This window comes from Drosophila mojavensis, unplaced genomic scaffold (genome assembly GCF_018153725.1).
Source record: "Drosophila mojavensis isolate 15081-1352.22 unplaced genomic scaffold, ASM1815372v1 contig_136, whole genome shotgun sequence".
NCBI lineage: Eukaryota > Metazoa > Arthropoda > Insecta > Diptera > Drosophilidae > Drosophila > Drosophila mojavensis.
In genome coordinates, this window is record NW_025318667.1 from 28,107,240 (window position 1) to 28,127,238 (window position 19,999).

The following is a 19,999-nucleotide window of genomic DNA, read 5'->3' on the forward strand; positions in this document are numbered from 1 at the left end:
TTTATTGCTTGCCGTTGTTGTTATTGTTGCTTTGCTGATTTTGTGTGCATGCCAATTGAATAGTGCAGACTGTACCACGTGGAGCGTCGCTTTGCTTTCTCGGCATCGTTTTCTGTCGCTGTCCATTTTGTCGTGGTTTCTGTCGGTTGCTTGCATTTGTTACTGTTGTTGTTGCTGCAATGCTAGTAGTGCATTTGCTGAGCGCCGTTAATCTTCTTCTGTTGCATTTTCTGTCCACGTCCGTTGCGTCAGTCCGCTGCTGCATCGCCCTACTGCAACCCTACACTATATGAGAACAACGGGTATATCCATTTAGCTTAAACTATGTAAACAAAACACTTACATACATTTGTCCTATCCATCAATTCTTTATAAAAGTCTAAGCAGCTCATGTCCACAAAATTGAATTGTACAATATGGCTTATCTGCGCTGCTTTTCTTAAAAAAATCTCATATTGCCTTGACTAAAACTTCTTCAAGTTCGCAGCTTGGTCGAACAATACAGAATCGTCTATGACAACATTCTTTTCTAGCATATACTCTACGCACTTCGCTACTTTTGTTTCATATGAAAAGTTCGCGTTATCTAGATGCAGCCATTCAAAAATTCGGTACTCGTTAAGTGACTTTCCCTACTCCTTCAGATATAGTAGACATTCACAATATACAAGAGGGGTCCTGGATTCAAAAAAACGGCAAGCCTCTTCCTTACTCTTCTCCTTTAAGGAATTTAGAATCGATCGGACATTTAAAGGCAAAAAGTTGCATTCTTGCCGACTTCCTAATATCTCTGTAATTTCGTCAATTACAGAAATTATGTCTATTTTTGAGTTCCATTTGCTGAGCTAGTGGGTCTAGAACCGAGCCGGTTGGGGTGGAACTTAAGGAGGTCGTTGTAACGACTCGAGGGGAAGGCGATCTGGTCTTCCACTGTATCAGCTTGAGAGTTGCGGACGAGCCATGTCCTTGTTTTACACTGCCTGGATCTTTTAGCGGCGACTCCCCAAACTTGCACACCGTACCTTCAGATTGCCGTGATTACATGTGTTACCATCACCGATAAAAATGCAAAAGAGGAAATGTGCTAGAAGCCCTCTGATACGCCAGCGGCAATCGACTACGTGGAGGACCAACTCGTTTTGACTTTCACTCTGAAAGAACGGCCCTCCAAGTAGGATCGGATCAGAGCAAAGTAGTGAGAGCACAGCTGCTCTTTGATTTACCGTACCCTATCGATGTCCAGGAAGATAGAATTGCTGTGCCTCTTGTTGTTGAAAGCCTTGAGTATGTGGCCTGTCACCCTATGCAGTTGTTCAGTTGTACCGTGCCCAGCGCGGAACTTAAACTGTTGAACCGTAATCTTGACTCTGCTACTGCTACCAGCCGACATTCCCAGCCCTTCGATAAAGAAGGTAGGAGACTGATAGGTCGGTAGGAGCCGGGGTCCTCCTTAGGTTTGCCAGGCTTGTGAATCATCACGACAAGTGCAGTCTTCCACACTGCTGAAAGTACTGAATGCTTGCTATGGCATTAAAAATGAATACCATAACGAGAGAGCGTTTTCCGGCCGCGCTCTCAGCATGCGGACTTAAATGCTTGATGGCGGATGCCACCTCATCAAAGTTGTACGGCTCCTCAGGTGGATCGAGCTGTAGTGGGGTCGAAAGGGCGTGCTTGGTAGATTGTATGTCTTTCTGCGATGCTAGATTAAAAGGCAGAAAGCGGGCCTCCAAGTGATTGGCAAGAGCCTCCGCTTGCTTGATCAACACCAACTATCCGGTCCATTTTTAATGGGGGCTTGGCGTATGGCTTGTCGTCTGCTATTTCTGGGGATTTTCCAGAGGTTAAATTTGGCGTCCATTGCTGTTGACATATTTTCCAGCATGTTATCAAACATTTGCTCTGTTCCAGTTGGATTAATCTACCGGATATACAGTACGATAGCAGATTTTCCTTAAGCGACGCTTTTGATGCAGTAGGTAGCGTAGCGCGGAAGTGAGTACTAAGGATCCGGCTTGGCGAGGGGCATGGCTAGGGCGTGTTATTTCGGCATCCTTGGCAGCGCAGTGAATATCCTGATTGAAAAGTTGCAGAGAGTCATCAATATTCTGTTCCGAGTGTAACTCTAATTAATCTTATTGTTGACGATCAGCTTGAATAGGTTTACGTCAACAGTCCTGTTGATTGGATGTAGCCAGGGTGAGGTTGAAGAGATCTCTACCCTTAGCAGTACTTCTCGCTGAGCCCCAAGATTGGTGATAAGCGTTGCAATCGCCACCGATCAGTAGATTGTTTGGTGGGCTGTAGATTATGGCCGAGCTATCCGGGCTTGTGGCGCAAGATTCCTGCGGCGGTAAACACCGGCAGCAGGAAACGTTGACCACAGGCTGTAGCAGAAGGCGACCTGGAAGCGCTCAAAGGAGGGATCTTGTGGCGTCCGCCGCGTATCACAATGACATACGTTAAGCATGGTAACCTAAAGGCCTAGAGAACAGCTCTAGTGTATAGATCGCAGAGTCGGAACGCTGTGTGCTGTCACAAGATAGATATCTGTAAACACCAGGGAGCACTAAGACCAGTAGCCCAGCCAATAGCACGGCTTTGGGGTATAATACTCGGAACAGGATCGCGCTTCATCTGCAGTGTGCTGTGGAAAACGTTGAGCCAAGTCTCGAGGACAGTAAAGCGGAAGGCCGCCCAGATCCAGCTCTGGTGTATAACACTCGGAGCTGGACCGTGCGGTATCTGCTGCGCACCGTAATTCGAGACCTGGCAACACTTTCCCACTCCACTAATCACAAGTCACGTCTTATTCGATATATTTAATTATTCTGTAAATCTTTATTAAATTGGATTTCTTTTTTTCTATCATTGATAACCTACAATCGACTCGGCACTCGCGCTATAAACAAAAGAAACCCCATCGGCTTACCGGCGATCTACAGCAGGAGGCGTCACTTTTAAAGTCTCTCCGGAGTCGACGTCGCTTGCTGTTTTCTGTCTCTGACCGTGTTGTTTTTGCTGTGTCGCTTTGTTGATCGCTTTTGTTCGGCGTTCTAACGCTACGCTATATTATACAAGTTATGTGGGTGTCTCTGCATACTCAAATCCAATGGTTTAACGCATGATACTTTAATGTATTATAATACTTATAATAATTAATAAATTTTATTTATTTTTTATTTATTTAATTGCAATCTGTTTTTATAACAATGAGCAAATTGTGTAAAATACTAGACTAACTAACCGGATGGCTTAAGCTCCAGTAAGCTTAATCCATATATTTACATATATTCATATTTACAGAAAACCTATTTTATTTATAGTCTATTTGGGAGATCCAGGACATGGAATCTTTTAGACTGTCATCTGAGCAGAAAAATGTATCATCAAACCTACTTTGTTTGACTCGATGATTTTTGGTCAGACTAGAAAATTCGAGAAACGTAAAATTAGTTCGCTTTAGTAGGCGCTGCAAATGTTTCATAAGCTTCAATGTTAGGAATTTATTCATTCAGTTGTTACAGTTTAGGCTTTTGAGAAAGAGCTCAATTTTTTTTGAAAAATAAATAAACAAGTGAAACAAAAAAATATTCATATATATTTGCAATAAGAGAAATACAAAATAGCTATGTATCCTGCAACACGCACTGTGTCTACGATGACAACTAATACCGTTGTGGACTCCGGAACGGCCTTACACAAGTTCAACATATTGACATATAGCACATCCACGCAGACAACTGCTGTAAAGGATATGCCGAAGCCGACCCCAATGGCACCCAAGTTGGAGCAGACCCCATCAAACATGGATGGGCTGACCACGCTCTTTACCGACCTCAATGTGATTGAGCCTCGCGTAACCACTAGGACAACTAGCACATCAACCTAACTGGTTGCCTATTGGGCCAGCACACACAGACCTGCAAAAGGAGCCAACATACCTCATATCAACCTAAAATACCCAATAGGTAAGCTTTTGAAAATCTACAGTCAAAATTTAATGCAATTATCTTAAACCTAACAGAAACTATGCGATCGTAGGGCCTGTGGGTGTATCTCACACAACAACAATCTTCATTCAGGACAAATTCTAAATCGAAAATGGATATAAGTAACACTTCAAAAGCGACATTATCCAAATTCTACACAATGCTGGAGAATAGTTAACAATCTTCGTTATTTAACTAAATAGAAGCCCACTTACAATTCGTTCATACACCGATAAATCGCACAGAAAACCAACCCGAAAATAATTATGATGAATCGTCGCCCCAGATATCATCAAATTAATAACGGTTGCCAACGTACACACTTAATCGGAATGCAATTGTCAAGGTTCATGAGCTTATCCAAAATATTATTGTACGTTTCTTAACACGAATCTCCGAATCCGAATCCGAATCCGAATCCGAATCCTCAAATTTATGTCACTAGTGTGAATTTATAAATAAAACTTTGACGAATTATTGATATGCCAATCGAATTCTGCTGCAGCACTTTATTGATGAGCTCATAAAACTTTTGAATATAAATATAATATAATTGTTAAAAATACACAACATGCCATAGCCATACATATGTATATGGTAGACATTGATCCCCATTAATATGGGAAATCAGCGTATAATGGCTTTGTCAAATGTAAATATGCAACAGACAAGAAGAAGGCGTGGCAAACCCAAAAAAAAAAAAAAAAAAAAAAAAAAATATATATATATATATATATATATATATATATATATATATATATATATATATATATATATATATATATATATATATATATATATATGTATATTCCTGATTAAGGCATTGAGCAGAGATTATTTAGCCCATCCGTTTGTCTGTCTATTTGCCAGTACTTGTGTGAACACGTCGTTCACAGACAGTGACGTACCTGGAGGACGTAGCGCCCGAATTTCGGCTCGTTACCCACATCCTGCAGTCAAGAATTACTTCGTAAAGTTAATTTTTATCAATATCACTTATGTGATGTGATGAATAAGGCTTTTGACATCAAGAAGGCATTCAAATTTTTCATCAATTTCTTTCAACCATACGAGTTTTCAGTTTATTTCTTTAAATAATCGTCTGTACGTCCGTCCGTTCGTATGAACGCCGAGATGTCAGCTAGAGTGCTGAAATTTTGCATACATACTCGTGTATAGCATACGCAGTACAAGTTTATTATATTTTTTCGATAACTCATCCGATATCTTTTTATAGAAAATAATCGATAAATTGATTTTGTTTTTTTAGCGTAATTTGAACATTATTAGACCTCGAGACTTAGGATTTACTGTGTATATACATTTGATGAATACGAAGATTTTGTAATTTACAGATTGTGGGTACCCCGCCTCTTTAGCCCTCAATTTGTGAAACATATTATAGGTACTAGAGACTTGTGCTTTGGAATCTACATAATCCTACTTTAAGATACATTTTTTAACAAATATATTCTCACACTATTGCCCAAACTGCAGAGCAGCCCAAGCGCAGTCTTAGATCTTAGAGCTGGGATGTAGTGCTTCAGAAAATCAAGCATCGTTCAGGCACTGGATTCAGCTATTATTGGGACTTCTCATCGAATGGAAACCTCCTTTAAGCTATCTCGACAAAATGATAAAGATTTGTAATATTTTAAAGACCATTTTACATGGTTGACCTGGAATACAAATTTATAGAATTAGCCAAGCTCCCATTCGGAGAACGGTAAATCCAAAACACCATCATATGTATACGAAGGTACACTCGCACACAATATCCAAAGGTACATACTAAATGATTTTGAAATATTATCGTATATGCCAGAGGCAAGCCTCAAAGGACCCATCTGTATGAAAACAAGCAAATAATAATCATATTTATAGATTTATTCAAAAAAAAAAAGTTTATTGAGTTTTATTTTAATACATACAATGTTTTTCTTTTTTTTTGTTTATCCACTGAAAATGTAAATGTGTGTATGTGTGTGTGTGTGTGTGTGTTTAAGCTGTGTGTGTTGTCCAGTTTCAAAACGATGACGTTGATTATGTTATGTTATAGCGTATGCGTATAGATATAGATATAGATATAGATATATATAAATATGTATGTCTGTATGTACGTGTTACTATTTAGATGTAAATACATATGTGTGCATGTTCAGCGCTTCAAATGCACATTGTTACAAAAATTACATAATTTTATTATGCCTTCTATTTAACGTATAAAAACTTGGTTAATTATTTTATAAATAATTTGCTATGCGTGTAAGTATGTATGTATGTATATATCGTATATATATATATATAATAATAATCATAATCATAATGTACTGCATGATACATATGTATGCAGTGGTACATAAGTATGTATGTGTGTATATGCATATTGAGTAAACATTTATCGCTTGTATAAGTATGCGTATATATGCATGTATGTATATATATATAGATATATGTGTTGTATTAAGTCGTTTATGTATATGCATAGAGAGATGTGCCTTGTCTACATTTGTGATGCACTCAGCCCGATGATGAGGCACAAATTACTACAACACCGATCGAGCACATTCGCGATAAGAACAGACATACAAGGACAACACCGAAGTATTTACTTTCTTTGATTAATGATACATAAGGAAAATTGTTCAGCTGCTGCCGGGCTCAGCGCCCGGCGAGTAAAGAAGTGAGTCCGAGCTCCTCTAAACAAATCATATTCGCAACGCTCTGCAGCTGCAGCCGAGAGACTTTCAATTTCAATTAAACTAATACTTATTGTACACACATAGAACAATGTTTTGTTGCTTGGCTTTGCCGATATTTCTGCTCGCTTATACACACCTGTCTCACACCATATCTCGTGTTGTGTGCATCCTTAAGGGCTACAGCAAAAATGCATATTTGGATATCAATTTCATAGAATTATTGATATATATATAAATATATATATAAAAAAAAAAAACATTTACCTACGGCTACCATTATTACTTAAAAAAAAAAAAAAAAAAAAAAGAGCGACGCGAAAAAAAATTGTAATAAGGCGCAGTTCCTTCTTGCTCAAAGATTAGCCAAGTACATATATGTATATATTCGATATATGAAGGTGAATAAACAAATATATATATATGCTTCAAGCTAGCCAGGCCATCTGCCCAGCCCCAAGCTCGTGTCTAAGCCTAGCCTATACACTATAAAGTACACATGAGATGATTATTGATATATACATTTGGCAAACGATGCTTTGCTGCAACAAGCTGTGGATTCACTCCGCTTAGAACTCCTTCAGGCTGCCGCCGCGCTTCAGCTTGGTGAGCCGCTTCAGGCTGGCGCTGAGCATGCCGCTGGAGCCGCTCGCCGCTAGACGCTCGCCATCCGACCGCCAGGTGGCGCTGCCCAGACCCAGGTTGCTGCGCTCGCGATCGCGTTGCGTGAACGTGCCACGGAACCGGACGCGGCTGCGACGCTGCTCGGCCACGCGCCGCCAGAGGTCCGTCAGGGGTGGATGGTGCTGGTGGGGGTGCTGCTGCAGAGTGCAGCAGCACATCAACTCCTGAGATTATAACTTCTTCTCCCACACCACGATATGCGCGTCGTTGGAGTTGGCGGTCAGCGGCGAAAAGCTGCCGGAGCTGCCACCGCCGCCAGAGCCCGAGCCACCGCCACCAGCCGTGCCGCAAACACCGGAGCCGCCCTTCTGGCCGGGCGAGTTGCCGCTGCTGTTGTACCAGACATGCCGCCAGTAGCCGCGCCCTCCCATCAGGGTGATCACTGTACGTGGCCCGTCCGCGTTCTGCTGCTGCTGCTGCTTCGAGTTCTGCTTCTGCTTGCGCTTCAGTGTGGCAACAGCGGCTGGTGCTGCCTGCTTGTCCGTGGCGGCCGCCGCCTGCATGTGCTTGAAGCCGTCCTCGGACTTGGGCGCGCTGTTCGACTGGTGCTGATGGTGTATGTCGGCGGTGGTCATCAGGCCGTTCTCCGAGATGTTGCCCAGGTCGCTGCCCGTGCCGGAGGTCTTGTGGCTGGCGCTGCTGCTGTTGCGCGACACCGAGCGTCCGCCAAAGAGCCGGATGCCCATGCTCTCCTCGCTGCCCGACGATGTGTACAGGCTGGACGACTTCGAGTCCACCGACCAGTTGGAGAGGTCGAGCGAGCGCGGTCGCGAAGCCTTCATGCGCAGACGCCTGTCCAGGGTGCACACCTTGCCGGGTATGGCGGCCAGCTCGGGATCGGAGCGACGCATGCCCTCGTACATCATGTCCATCAGGTTGCCCTGCGTGCCCTCCTCGGCATCGTAGTTCTCCTTCACGAAGATCAGCTTGCCATACAGCCCGTACACATCGCAGTAGCCGTGCTCGCCGTGCTGCGACAGCGCGCCCGCGCCTGAATGCAGTCCTCCGCCTCCGTTGGCTGCTGCCGCTGCGGCAGATCCAAGGCCGCGCGGCAAAGTCTTGGACATGCGAGAAGTTGAGTCAGCGCTGCCGCTGCCACTGCCGCTGCCAGCGCCCAGGTCCCGAAAGCGTTTGCGATGGAATGCGGGCGAGTTGGCGAGCGAGGCGCGTATCTTGGCGGTGAAGCTTTGGTCCAGTGAGTGTTGCTTGTCCAGCTTGGAGCAGCGCGGCGAGGAGGCGGCCGAGACGCTGCTCGTGGCCACATTGGAGTCTGCTGCTGCCTCGACGCTCGGTTCCCGCAGCAAGGAAGCGGCAGGAGTCGTCGGGCCGGAGCCAGTGCCAGGCTGAGAGTTCGAAGTAGAGCCATGCTCCTCTTTGGGTAGATCACGGCGCAAGATGACTGTGCTCTCCTCCAGGTCCGTTTCGGTTAGCTTCTTGGGATCCGCATCGATGGCGGGCAGCTGCAGATCCTCGCCCATGCTCGGCACAGTGGGCACCAGCGGAGCTGACACCGTTGCGCCGGCCATTGGCTTGTAGGTCGGATAGACTTTCGGTATCAGTGGCAGGAGGAAGGTGATCGGGCCAAAGTGGGCGTGACAGGACATATTAATGCCACCACTGATGATGGGCACGCCCTCCAGCCGGGGCAGCGGTATGGTGACAGCGATGCCCACATTCGTGCCCACCCACAGCAGGCCCTTGCAGGCCATCAGAGCCGTCACATAGATGGAGCTGTTGTTCAGCGGCTGCTCCTTTTTGGCATCGTAGCGCAGCACGCTGGACGCTATGTTGATGTCCTGCAAGTGCTTGAAGGTCTCCGTGTGGTAGAGGCAGAGCATTGTCGAGTTCTTCAGCGATATCCAGAGGCCGATGCCCGAGTGCGCCATCAGGTTCACCTGCTGGCTGGCGCCGTGCTGCACCTCGAAGCTGCGCTGCAGCTCGCCGTTGAGGGCATTGAGCACATACACCCTATTGCCGCACGATGCGTAGATGTTCATGTTGATGGGCAGCATGCTGGGCACGGGCATGCCAGAGTCGCCGAGCGAGACATGCTGCGGGTCGCGCAGCTGCCAGACGCCGTCGTGGGCGCGCCTGTAGATCAAGACGGTCGCGTTCGAGAGCGACACGTAGACGGCATCGAAGTGGTACAGAATGCGCTGCACGGCACCCGGCACCGCATAGCTACCCAGCTGCTCCTCCTGCTCCGGATTGCGCGCCGAGTAAATGAGCAGCTTGCGGCTGTCCGTGCCGAGCCAGACGAGATCGCCCAGCAGGCTGCTGTGCTCCTCGCGCGTGCGGCACTGGTCCAGGCCCTTTACGAACTCCATTGCCGACACTTGCGTCTCCACCAAGTCGAAGGAGCCCGCCTCGCGCAAATTGCCCGCCTGCTGCGGGTGCTGGGCCAGCACGGTGATGTGCGACGATGTGCCATCGCTGCTGCACATCCAGAGATAGTTCAGCTGCTTGTGCCGGCGTCGCGCGTTGCCGCTCTGCTTAGTGTCATTGGCGATGCTGTAGTAGCATCCACAGCGCACCTGCAGGAAGGAGGAAAAGAAGATTTTTGTAGATGCTCAATTGGATTCAATTTCTTAGCAATTAGAACTTGATTGAACTTCAGTTGGGTTTGGAAAAGCTAAGTGATAATATCGCTTGAACAACTCTACTTCATTTAACTCAACTGTAACTCTAGTCTAATCCACTGTACTGTAACTTTACTCTACTCTAATTTACTCTACTGCAACTCTACTCTACTCTACTTTATTCTACTCTACTTTACTCTACTCTACTCTACTCTACTCTACTTTATTCTACTCTACTTTACTTTACTCTACTCTACTCTACTCTACTCTACTCTACTCTACTCTACTCTACTGCAACTCTACTCTACTCTACTTTATTCTACTCTACTTTACTTTACTCTACTCTACTCTACTCTACTCTACTCTACTCTACTCTACTCTACTCTACTTTACTCTACTCTACTTTACTCTACTTTATTCAACTCTACTTTACTGTAGCTCTATTGAAACCCTACTGTAACTTTACTCTACTCTACTCTACCCTACCCTACCCTACTCTACTCTACTCTACTCTAGTCCACTGTAACTTTACTCTACTCTGTGACACTACTGTAACTCTACTCGTAACATGTAATGTACTCTAATCGACATATGGAATGTGACTATTTGGGTGCACATTCATGGGCGTTTTTCGTTTGTTGTAGCTCACCTCCGTTTGATGCTGTGATCGGTAGACGGGCATCGCCTTGACAAATAGTGGCATCTTACGCGACTGCTTCTGTTGCACAGCTTCCTGCAGCTGCTGTTGCTCGTAGGTGTGCAGCGTGGCCTGAGGACTGCCGGGCGACTGTGAGGCATTGGGATGTTGGTGATGCGCATGGTGGGGCTGGGAGACTGACCGCTCCCAGGCGGGCGAATTGTTCGGATCGAGCGCTAGCTGGGCGAGTCTCAGTTCGGTGATCCATTCCTTCTTCACATTCGGCGTCTGAGTCTGGAAAGTGAAGGTCTCCTCCTTGCCGGACTTGTGGCGGCCAATCAGCTGCAGGCAGCAGGAGTCCACCCAGGCCATCTCCTCGTCCTTGCGCTGTATGGAGCCCTGTATGGTGTTGAGCACGTTGCGTGTAGTATTTAAGTTCAGCTCCTTGTAGCTGCCTTTCAGGGTGCCGACCAGGTCGTGTATGCGTGATATAACCTCGTAGTCGTACATCAGTGTGCTCATCTCGTTGCACAGATTATCCGCTCCGTTCGTGAGCTGCACGGCTGGCGAGCTGTGCGCATCCACTGCGGCAAACGGTGAGCCCAAGCCAGTCAGCCCAGCCTGGCCATGGCCGTGACCGCCAAGCGTTGCATTGGCATAGCCGCCGGCGCTGTTGGCGTTGCCGCTGCTGCCGTTCGACTTGAGACTGCCGCCCCGATTTAAGCCTGCAGAGGAGGGGAGTTATTAGCTGTTCACCTGGTGGCAATTGATGGCAACTGATGGTAACCTACCTGCTGTTAGTATTCTCGAGAGTGTTGCCGATGCGCTGTTGTCCACGATCTCGACATCGTTGACCGGAAACATCCATTTGAAGGTGAGCTTTTCGGTGGCGCCGAAGTCGTGCGACTGCTTGGGCGCCACGGACACGCAGATGACCTTGTCGTTGAGCAGCAGCAGGCGTCGCTGCTTGCACTTGACAATGAAGCCGGCCTGGTTGAACTCCATGTGGGTGACATTGTCCTCGCGCAGCAGATAGCGCGCCCGATTGCCGCAGCTGTCGCTGACGCTGTTGAGGGAGCGCGTGTTGAACGTGCCGCTAATGTGGCCGAGCATCTCCTTGAAGGCCTGGTACTGCTCCGCCACGCGCTTGCTCTCGTTCAGCAGCTCGGCGAGCAGCTCCAGCTGGGAGAGCGCCAGCTGCAGGGACATGCGATCGTGGTGGCCCTGCGGCGTGTACTTGAGCAGGTCCTGCAGAAACAGTATGAACTGGGGAAAGCGCTGCACGGGCTTCACCATCAGCCCGAAGAAGGATAGGCGATCGTGGGCGCTGATCTGCTTGACCTTGAAGAAGTCGGCCAGCGCCGACTTGCGCTTCTCCTCCATTTTGGCCAGCTCCATGGCAGCCGAAAAGTTGTTGATAAAGCCCGAGTAAATCTCCAGCAGCTGCGGCTTGCCGAATGCACTGACAAAGCAGTCGCCGATCTTCTCGTCGCGATCCCAGTTGCGCACACACTCAGCCAACGAGATGCGGAACAGCTTGTGCGAGTGCAGAATGTCCGGCAAGCAGTGGAACAGCGTTGCGATCTTGACCGGATTCAGCACCGGCGGACTGCACTCCTCCAGAGGCTTCTTGTAATCCTGTCGAGCAAAGCGAAAAGAGAGAATCGGTTGAAATATTAGCAAGCCATTTAATAGTTGCATTCCTCCTGCTACAGATGTCAATGCTTTACCAAAGTTGAAAGATCACTCTGTCTCTCTTTATCTCTTTCTCTCTCTCTCTCTGCCGTTCGAAATGCTGGGTTTTTTATTTATTTTATATTTTTGGTACTTTTTAATGGGTGTTCAACTAATTATTTTGTAACTACTTTTTATGTTAAGGTGGTTTGAGATGGTTAAATGATTGATGTGAGTGTTGTGAGTATTAAATGAGTTACAGATACAATTTACAAAGACGTGTGAGTGAGTGCATGTGTGCGTGTATGTGTGAGTATTAGAATTGGTGTTAGTTATGACGGAGAGTGGCGGCATATGACGGTGGGAATTGGATGGCATGTAAAGAAGAAAACAAATGAGTTGTCATGAGAGTTAACATTAACATAAGTCGGCGGATATTAAAGGCCAAGGCCACAGGCTAAAACTAATCTACGGAGGGGTACACGGAAAAGAACTGAAAATATATTCGGTTAACCGAATATCAAATACTCTACATGTTCTATCTAATATGATGAGTGTGTTGACGGTATTTTGGAATGCAAATGATGTAATATTCATTGACGAAGAACTGAAGGAGAATATAGAACTCATTACGACTACGCAAATCGATTGAAAGTGTTGATAGAAATCCTTGAGTTGACCTTCGAATTGGTTCCACATCGTATTCTCTAGATCCGGCTCACAACACAATTTTCCTGTTCACCAACCTCATGAGTAAGTTAGAGAAGGTAATCGCCAAAGCTGAGACCTCTATTAAGGTAACCTTACTATAGAAATCATACCGAAAAAATCTGTAACCATTTTGATTATTTTATTACCCCGGAACACACTACATACATATGTTAAATAATAAAATCAGAAACAGAAAATGTTCTGTCCATGTTAACCTTTTCATCTCAACTGCTATTAACAGCGCTTACGAAATTTTCTGTTAATCGATTTAAAGCTGAAGCCCAACGGACTGATGAGCAAATGTGACACAATATCATGTTCAGCTCTTGAGTGGAGCGAAAATGCAGTGCATTGGTATGCGACAAACAAAAAATTGATAATAAGGAACAAATTCAGGCAGTCTTGACACTTGACTGACATAAGCATGAACGACACACCTGGAATACAAACTGAAATTTAACATTTGTTTATTTATTATAAAGAAATTGAGAAAGCGTAGAAAATATCCGATTATTCAATTCATTATACATGTCCAACTATATGAGACCTAATCCAATTTCGGCATACAAGATGACAAAGACAATAGACAGTAAATTGCAGCGTGGTGCTCGCGCGGAGGACGCGATTCCGGAACTGGACGAGGATGAGGTAGCATTGGTGGCCGAGACATTCGGCAAGGTGCAGCTGTACCTGCGATCCGACACAAACAGGGGCTACGTCAAGCTGAACGCGCCTGGCCTCTACAGCTTTCGGCTGCCCGAATACCCCGACGGTAATCCAGAGAGCGTCACACACAACGAGAATGAAGATGCAAGACTAACTGACAGCTGGACAAATGAGAGCATGGAGGAGATCAATATGGTGAAGCAGGAGGACGAGCCGCTGCTCGGCTGCATCCAGCGCGACGAAGTGACCGGCGAGTTTTATATACTAACGCCCCTCGAGATTGACGTGCTGCTGCAATCCGACCTGCCAGCCGATGCCTGCGAGCAGACACCGGAGCTGCCCCTGGTTGCCAGCGACTCCACAACGACCATTACCGACCTGGACGCTGACGTCAAGGATGCGTCGCAAACGACACTGACAGATAATACACAGCCAGCAATGCCACAGGAATCGGACGACGCTGATACGGGTATACTCTGCGAATATGAGGTATGCCGATTTGTCGTGCCGCAGCTAAGCCTCAATTTCAAGCTAACACTGCATGTTGGCGAGCCAGATGAGGATGACGCCGACACACACGATGAGGAGGACGTTAAAGATGACGACGATGGCAATGAGAATGAGGATGAGGATGACTATAAGGACTGTCAGGAGGAGGGCGATGATTACGATGATAACGGCCAACGAAATGCCAACGTCAAATTCGCCCCCAGCTCCGTCCTAGGGTCAAAGTCAATGTCCCATATTTCATTGTAGCTAGAACTACAACAACAACAACAACACACGCAGGAGAAGAGAACACAACACACTAACCCCAACCTTATCGCAAAGCAGCTCCACGTAACGCTAACCAAGCCTGTATCGATAGCCCCAATCCTGAACTACAATTGTGCTGGTTCTAATTGATAAATTTAGTGTTCTGGGTACAAGAGTTTCCTGCTCGTACTCAACACCACCGTACGCATGCTCTCGTTTCGCTTTCTTTGCGTCTGCTTCTTGGTTCTCGTACTCACATTGACTAGACGTTGCAGCGTGGCCACGTAGGAGTTCTCGCTGTGCACGATGGCGGCCACGATGTGGCGTCGCTTGAGCTGCTGCTGGGAGAGGCCGGGCGGTGCCGGCGGCAGCATTGGCACTATGATTCGGCTGTGGGTGGTGCGGGCGGTGCCGTTGGCCCGGCTGCCCGGCGGTATCATCAGGTCCATGTCGAAGCGATTGCTCTCCGGCGCCAGGTTCTCATCGTCCTCGTACTGCAAGAGCAAATGGCCGTTAGTAAAGTGGAAGCGTGGTCTATCCTGGGGGTCGGGGTCGGGGGCGTTGACTTACCTCGGGCACGCCCGGCATCATCTTGCTGGCGCCCAAATTGGCCAGCTTCTGTGGCGAGGCGGCGTCCAGCGTCGCGTTCGCTGTCGTTGGCTTCGGTGCGGCAGGGGCCGAGGCCGAGGCATCCGGCATATCGAAGCTGGAGCCGGTCAGCTGGCGTCCATCGCGCCCGCCCACATCGTACTGGTGTGAGGAGCCGCGCCGTATGGAGAACCAGCGCGACAGCCGTCCGCCCGGCGATTCGCCGGGCGCCGTATTATCCTCGCGCTGGGACACCCCGCCTGCCGCCCCCGAGCCGGTGGGCATCGTGCAGGCGCTGGCCCGTCGCATAATCATGTTGCTGTCGCGGCTGCTGTTCTGGCTGGCGCTCTGGCTGCACTGCGGCTGGCCGCTGAGTGGGTTCGGAGTGGCGCTAGAGGAGCTCGCCGAAGCAGCCGTGCGCCATTTGTCAAACGACAAATGCTGCTTGGCCTTGTTGAAGGTGGAACGCAATTGCGAATTGCGTTGGTTGCCGGCGCTTAATGAACTCACGCTGCTGCTGGTCTGCTCCTCCTCGGTGAAGTTCTCCTCGTCGGAGTGGTTCGCTGTGGGCGGCTCGCGTCGCTCGCGTCCCGGCGACTTGGTGTCCCGCTCGCTGCTGCTGCTCGCGCTGCTGCCAACACCGACACCAACGACACCAACACCAACGGCAGCCTGGCCACCGTTGGCGCTGAAGCTTCCGCCGGCAATTGTGGCGCTGTCTGCCTGCTGGCTGATCTGGCCGCCCTTTGCCCGCTGCTGCTGCTGCTCCGCAATGCGCCGGCTAAACGCGCTCTGCAATTGAGCTGTGGTCAAGCTCGCCTTCTGGCTGCCGGCCCCCTGACCTGGCGCTGTGATGAACGACGATGTCTGATGCTGTGCCTGTGGCTGAGGTTGTGCCACCGACAGTGACTCCGAGTGCGATTGCAACGGCAGCTGCGACTGTGACTGCGCCTGTGACTGTGGATGCTGTTCTTGCGGCTCTGTCAATGTATCCTCCCATGAGCTGGAGTTTAGTTTGTTTTCATCTGCAAGAGAGTGGTAGAGAGAGAGAGAGACAGTGTGTGAGTACGGATTTGGCTGAGTGATTGCTGGATGACGACATCCGCTAATGCCTGCAACGATTGCCAATTAAAAGGCGGCACTTGAACGCCAGCTGGATTAAGCCAAGTGGCTGGCTCCGGGCGCGCGCTAATACGCAGCAAATGACAGCCAGCAACATTTGGCCATGTGCAATGGCATGCGTGGGCTGCCCTCAGGGGCACAGCATCAAAGTCGACGCCGACGTGGCGGCAATGCGAGCTGCAGCCCAACTGCCAGATACCCTGTTCTCAGCAAGAGTCAAACAATTGCCATAGAATTATGATCAGAGGTGCGCGTGTGTATCGAACGCCAGACATACACTTCTCGCCTACCTCCACAGGGCATTCAAATCAAAGTTCTGGCCAAGCACAAGAACTGTCGTCGCTTCGGCCGTAACTCGTTAGCGCCGCCGGCTGGCTGTGTGGGTTTGCTTTTGAAGTGGCCATGGCCACAGGCGGTAGCAACCAGCAACTGACAACGAGTTAACAGCAGCAACAACAACAACAACAACAACAGCAACAACGCCCACGCACAACATTAGCAGATTTTTGCATTTGCCTTGCGGCCAGTGACTGAGCGAGCATTTATCATGCCGAAAACAAAAACAACAAAAACAAATTATGAAGAAAAGAAAAGCAAACACTATCCGTGACAGACAATACGGCAGAGACAAGCGAGCATTGCGATGGGGACATAACAATCGCCGCTCAGATTGCTGCCAATTCACGTGGTCGTAATTAATCATGCGGTAAAAGTGATAATTCTTAGCGCTGCTGCCGCTGCTGCTGCTGCTGCTGCTGCTGCTGTTGCGGACACAGTCCTTAACCCGTTCAAGGGGCGTGGCCGGCTCTAATGTTACATCAATAACAATCGCAGCTAGATAGACACTTGCGCAAGAAAATGGCCGCCGACTGCGTGGGCAACCAGCAAAAAAGAAAAAAAAATGAATGTCGGCAGACAAATATTTGCCATTTTCAAGGCATCCCAAACATGTGTGTGTGTGTGTGTGTGTGTATGTGGAGCAAACAGTAGCTGCCGCTGACAGACTTACTCATACCTACTGCCCCATATATAAACACACACACAACTCGCTCTTACAAAATTGAGTTTGTGTAACTTTTATGTGCAGCCCGACGCGTTTAGCTATACCCTGCACCCTCTGCCAACTGGGGCGTATATGTGCCTTGGCCCCTGGCAGAACTCTTAGGAACCCTACAGACGAACGCATATCCCCTATTAGCACTAATGCTGCTATTTCTGGACTTCATAATGCGCCAAAGTTTGGCATCTCGCCGAAAGGCATTCAATTGATTGGGGCTAGAACTTAATTTGATTGCGCCCAGCGTTATGTATGTATGTAAGTATTAGTGCGTAAGTGTGTGTATGTGTGTGTGTGTACTCGAATGCCTCCTCGGAGCTCGTATATACATTTTGATTAACATAAGTCAAGCTAAAGTTCTAGAACTCATTGCCGAGCTTGAGCTCGTAATTAATATCGAATAGCGCCTTCCCAAGACTTCTTTCTATATATGAATCTATACATAGATATATGCATGCTGATAATGAATATTTGCTGGCATATCTCAAGGGAAATTTATACACAGAGTATAGCTCACTCGAACTCTCCTTAAGTATATTTGAAAATAACATAACAAGAATGCGGCCCGACTAGCAATACAAAGAGTCCTGAGAAGAGCTGATATGACATAATATCCATGGTCCATGGCTTATGAGCTTTATTATGGGAAATTTATGGTTAAACAAATTTCGTTTCAAAGACACGTATATTTAATAAGGAACAAATTTTTAGTATTTCAAATGGGCTTATTTGCAAATATTTGGTGCAGTAAATCAGTAATCTGTGGATTTTATGCTTGAGAAAAAGCAAAACTAATTGATCGATTTTTATCGATAGTAAAAAACTAATCGATAGGACAATACAAATAATAATAAATTAATCATCAGCTTATATAGCTTATTAGGGAATTTATTTTGAAAAGGTCCAGTCTTCAGTGTTTGCGGAAAGTTAAATACACGGACGGACAGTCGGGCGGAGACGGTTATATCGACTCAGCTCTTTGCCACAATCAAAAGGTACATGCACATACTTTATGGGTTCTGCCACGCCTCCGTCTGCTTGTTACTTATATTTTCCCAGACTGACGGACGGACGTCTCCCCTTGTCGTCTTGCTCAATGATATATATTCTTAATGGCTTCCGCCACGCCTCCTTCTGTCTGCTGCAGACGTTGACACAAAACCGTTTTGCCCTTAAATCCCGTATTCAATGAGCTCGAGCACTACTCAACAGGTTGCTGTCCATGAGAGAGCGCCACAAAAACGTTGCAACTGCCATAAGCAAGCAACCCAACGGCCGGAGCGGGCATCACGCATACGCCCAGTCTGCTGCCCGAACTAAACTGGGCTTAGCCCAGCTGAGCTGTGGCTGTTCAGCCCGTTCTGCTTACTTGATGACACGATTTGCGCTGGGCTCTGTGGGCAGTTGCGTTGCCCTTGACTAAGAGGCCATCTCGGTACATGTGTAAAGAGTTAGCTTGACTTGTTTCTTGTTGGCTGGCCAACAGCCCACACATACACACACACTCACACACTCACACACAGTTGACCACAGGCTGCTTTACATATTTCGTTCGGTTTGCTTGGGCAATGCGCGCACGCAGATTACGTATACGCAGAGATTGCACTTAATTATGGTTAAGTGCAGCTGCCGCGACTCTATTCCTCTGCACGCCTTTTGCAAGAGCGGAAAACTTCGCTTGCAAATAAATATTAATCATACGCCGCGCGAGCCGTGGAGGTGGCAAAAACAGACAATTTGCATAACAAGCCCAGTTAGCCGACAGTCAATCAGTCAGTCAGCCAGTCAGCCAGTCAGTCAGTTTGTCAGTCTGTCAATTAGTTATTCAGCTGAACGCAACCATCGAAGCAGTTGTGAGTTCGTCAGCCGAGTTGACAGTAGTTTATTCATAACTTCGACCGACTTCGAATTGCAATTGGTTGGCGTGATTAATGAGCTTCATTAAACACGGCTGCAGAATGCCCACAGAAGAAACGCGGACCGAAATGCTAATGACTTGCGCATTTACTTAAATTATACAAATTATATTTCATTGTTTGGCAGCTCGGCGCTGCCCACACACACTGAAAGCGAAAACGACAGCGAGTGCGAAACTCAATGCAAATCCAAGCAGTTGCGAGTGCTCGACTAGCAGACACCCTAAGTGCAGCTGGCCAAAACTAAGAGCAGACCATTTACTAAGGACTTGCTTCATTATCAGAAAAACTTGGATTGAAAGGAAAGAAAACAATGGAGCAGAGCAAGACAAAGTTGCTAACCATTGCAGGGTATGCAGAAACAGTAAACGCCAAGTGGACGTGCTTTGGACAAGTTGAAAAGCAATGGCTAATTGAAATGACAGCGCAAAGTGGTCACAAAGTTGGCATCGAATTGGCTTTTGGCCTGGCTTAAAGAGTCTAAACAAAGTTGTCTGCATTTGTCTTTTCGGGCAATACAACGAGAAGGGAGGGAGTGAGTGATAGGATGTGGCAGGATAGAGAGAGAGAGAGAGAGAGAGAGAGAGAGAGAGAGAGAGAGAGAGAGAGAGAGAGAGAGAGAGAGAGAGAGAGAGGACTTCTTAGAGCTGGACTAAATTTGGACACAGCCTTGGCCACTGAAATGCCAACGGCAATTGCAATTCTCGGCTTTGTCCCAGGCGAAAGTCACCTGCTGCGCTTTATGCAACACGCGGTCTAATGAGGCCACAAGGCAGCCAACCAGCCATCGAGTCAGCCGGCCAGTCAGTCAGTCAGTCAGTCAGTCAGTCAGCTACACGCCAGTGGCCAGGTTGCTGCTTTGGCAGCTTTAGCCAGCTTGCGGCACGAGTTTCAAAGTAATTTCGTGTGCCTGAAATT

General features: G+C 47.5%; 2 protein-coding genes and 1 long non-coding RNA gene across 3 annotated transcripts in view; 2 read left to right on the forward strand and 1 right to left on the reverse strand.

The window, feature by feature from the left end:
* Positions 1-3,031: 3,031 nt before the first annotated feature.
* Positions 3,032-4,486, forward strand: LOC26527685. Its single transcript, XR_001449093.3, has 2 exons — positions 3,032-3,971; positions 4,028-4,486. It is a non-coding gene; the product is annotated as an uncharacterized LOC26527685 (long non-coding RNA).
* Positions 4,487-6,980: 2,494 nt separating this feature from the next.
* The window catches only part of LOC6584876, a 140,333-nt gene continuing 127,314 nt past the window's right edge, over positions 6,981-19,999 (reverse strand). The window contains exons 4-8 of the mRNA XM_032732105.2: positions 14,969-16,011; positions 14,656-14,892; positions 11,383-12,229; positions 10,604-11,316; positions 6,981-9,909 (exon numbers count right to left, since the gene is read on the reverse strand). Coding sequence (XP_032587996.2) covers positions 7,546-9,909; positions 10,604-11,316; positions 11,383-12,229; positions 14,656-14,892; positions 14,969-16,011 — 5,204 coding nt within the window. The 3' untranslated portion in view covers positions 6,981-7,545. The remainder of the gene's footprint in view (positions 9,910-10,603; positions 11,317-11,382; positions 12,230-14,655; positions 14,893-14,968; positions 16,012-19,999) is intronic.
* LOC26528252 lies at positions 13,059-14,602 on the forward strand. Its single transcript, XM_015161701.3, has one exon. It carries the CDS (start codon positions 13,505-13,507, stop codon positions 14,396-14,398), a length of 894 nt encoding a protein of 297 aa, XP_015017187.1. The 5' UTR covers positions 13,059-13,504; the 3' UTR covers positions 14,399-14,602.

Bases quoted from the DNA above. Each gene is read 5' to 3' on its own strand.
- LOC26528252 (XM_015161701.3), top strand. From the start codon at position 13,505: ATGTCCAACTATATGAGACCTAATCCAATTTCGGCATACAAGATGACA.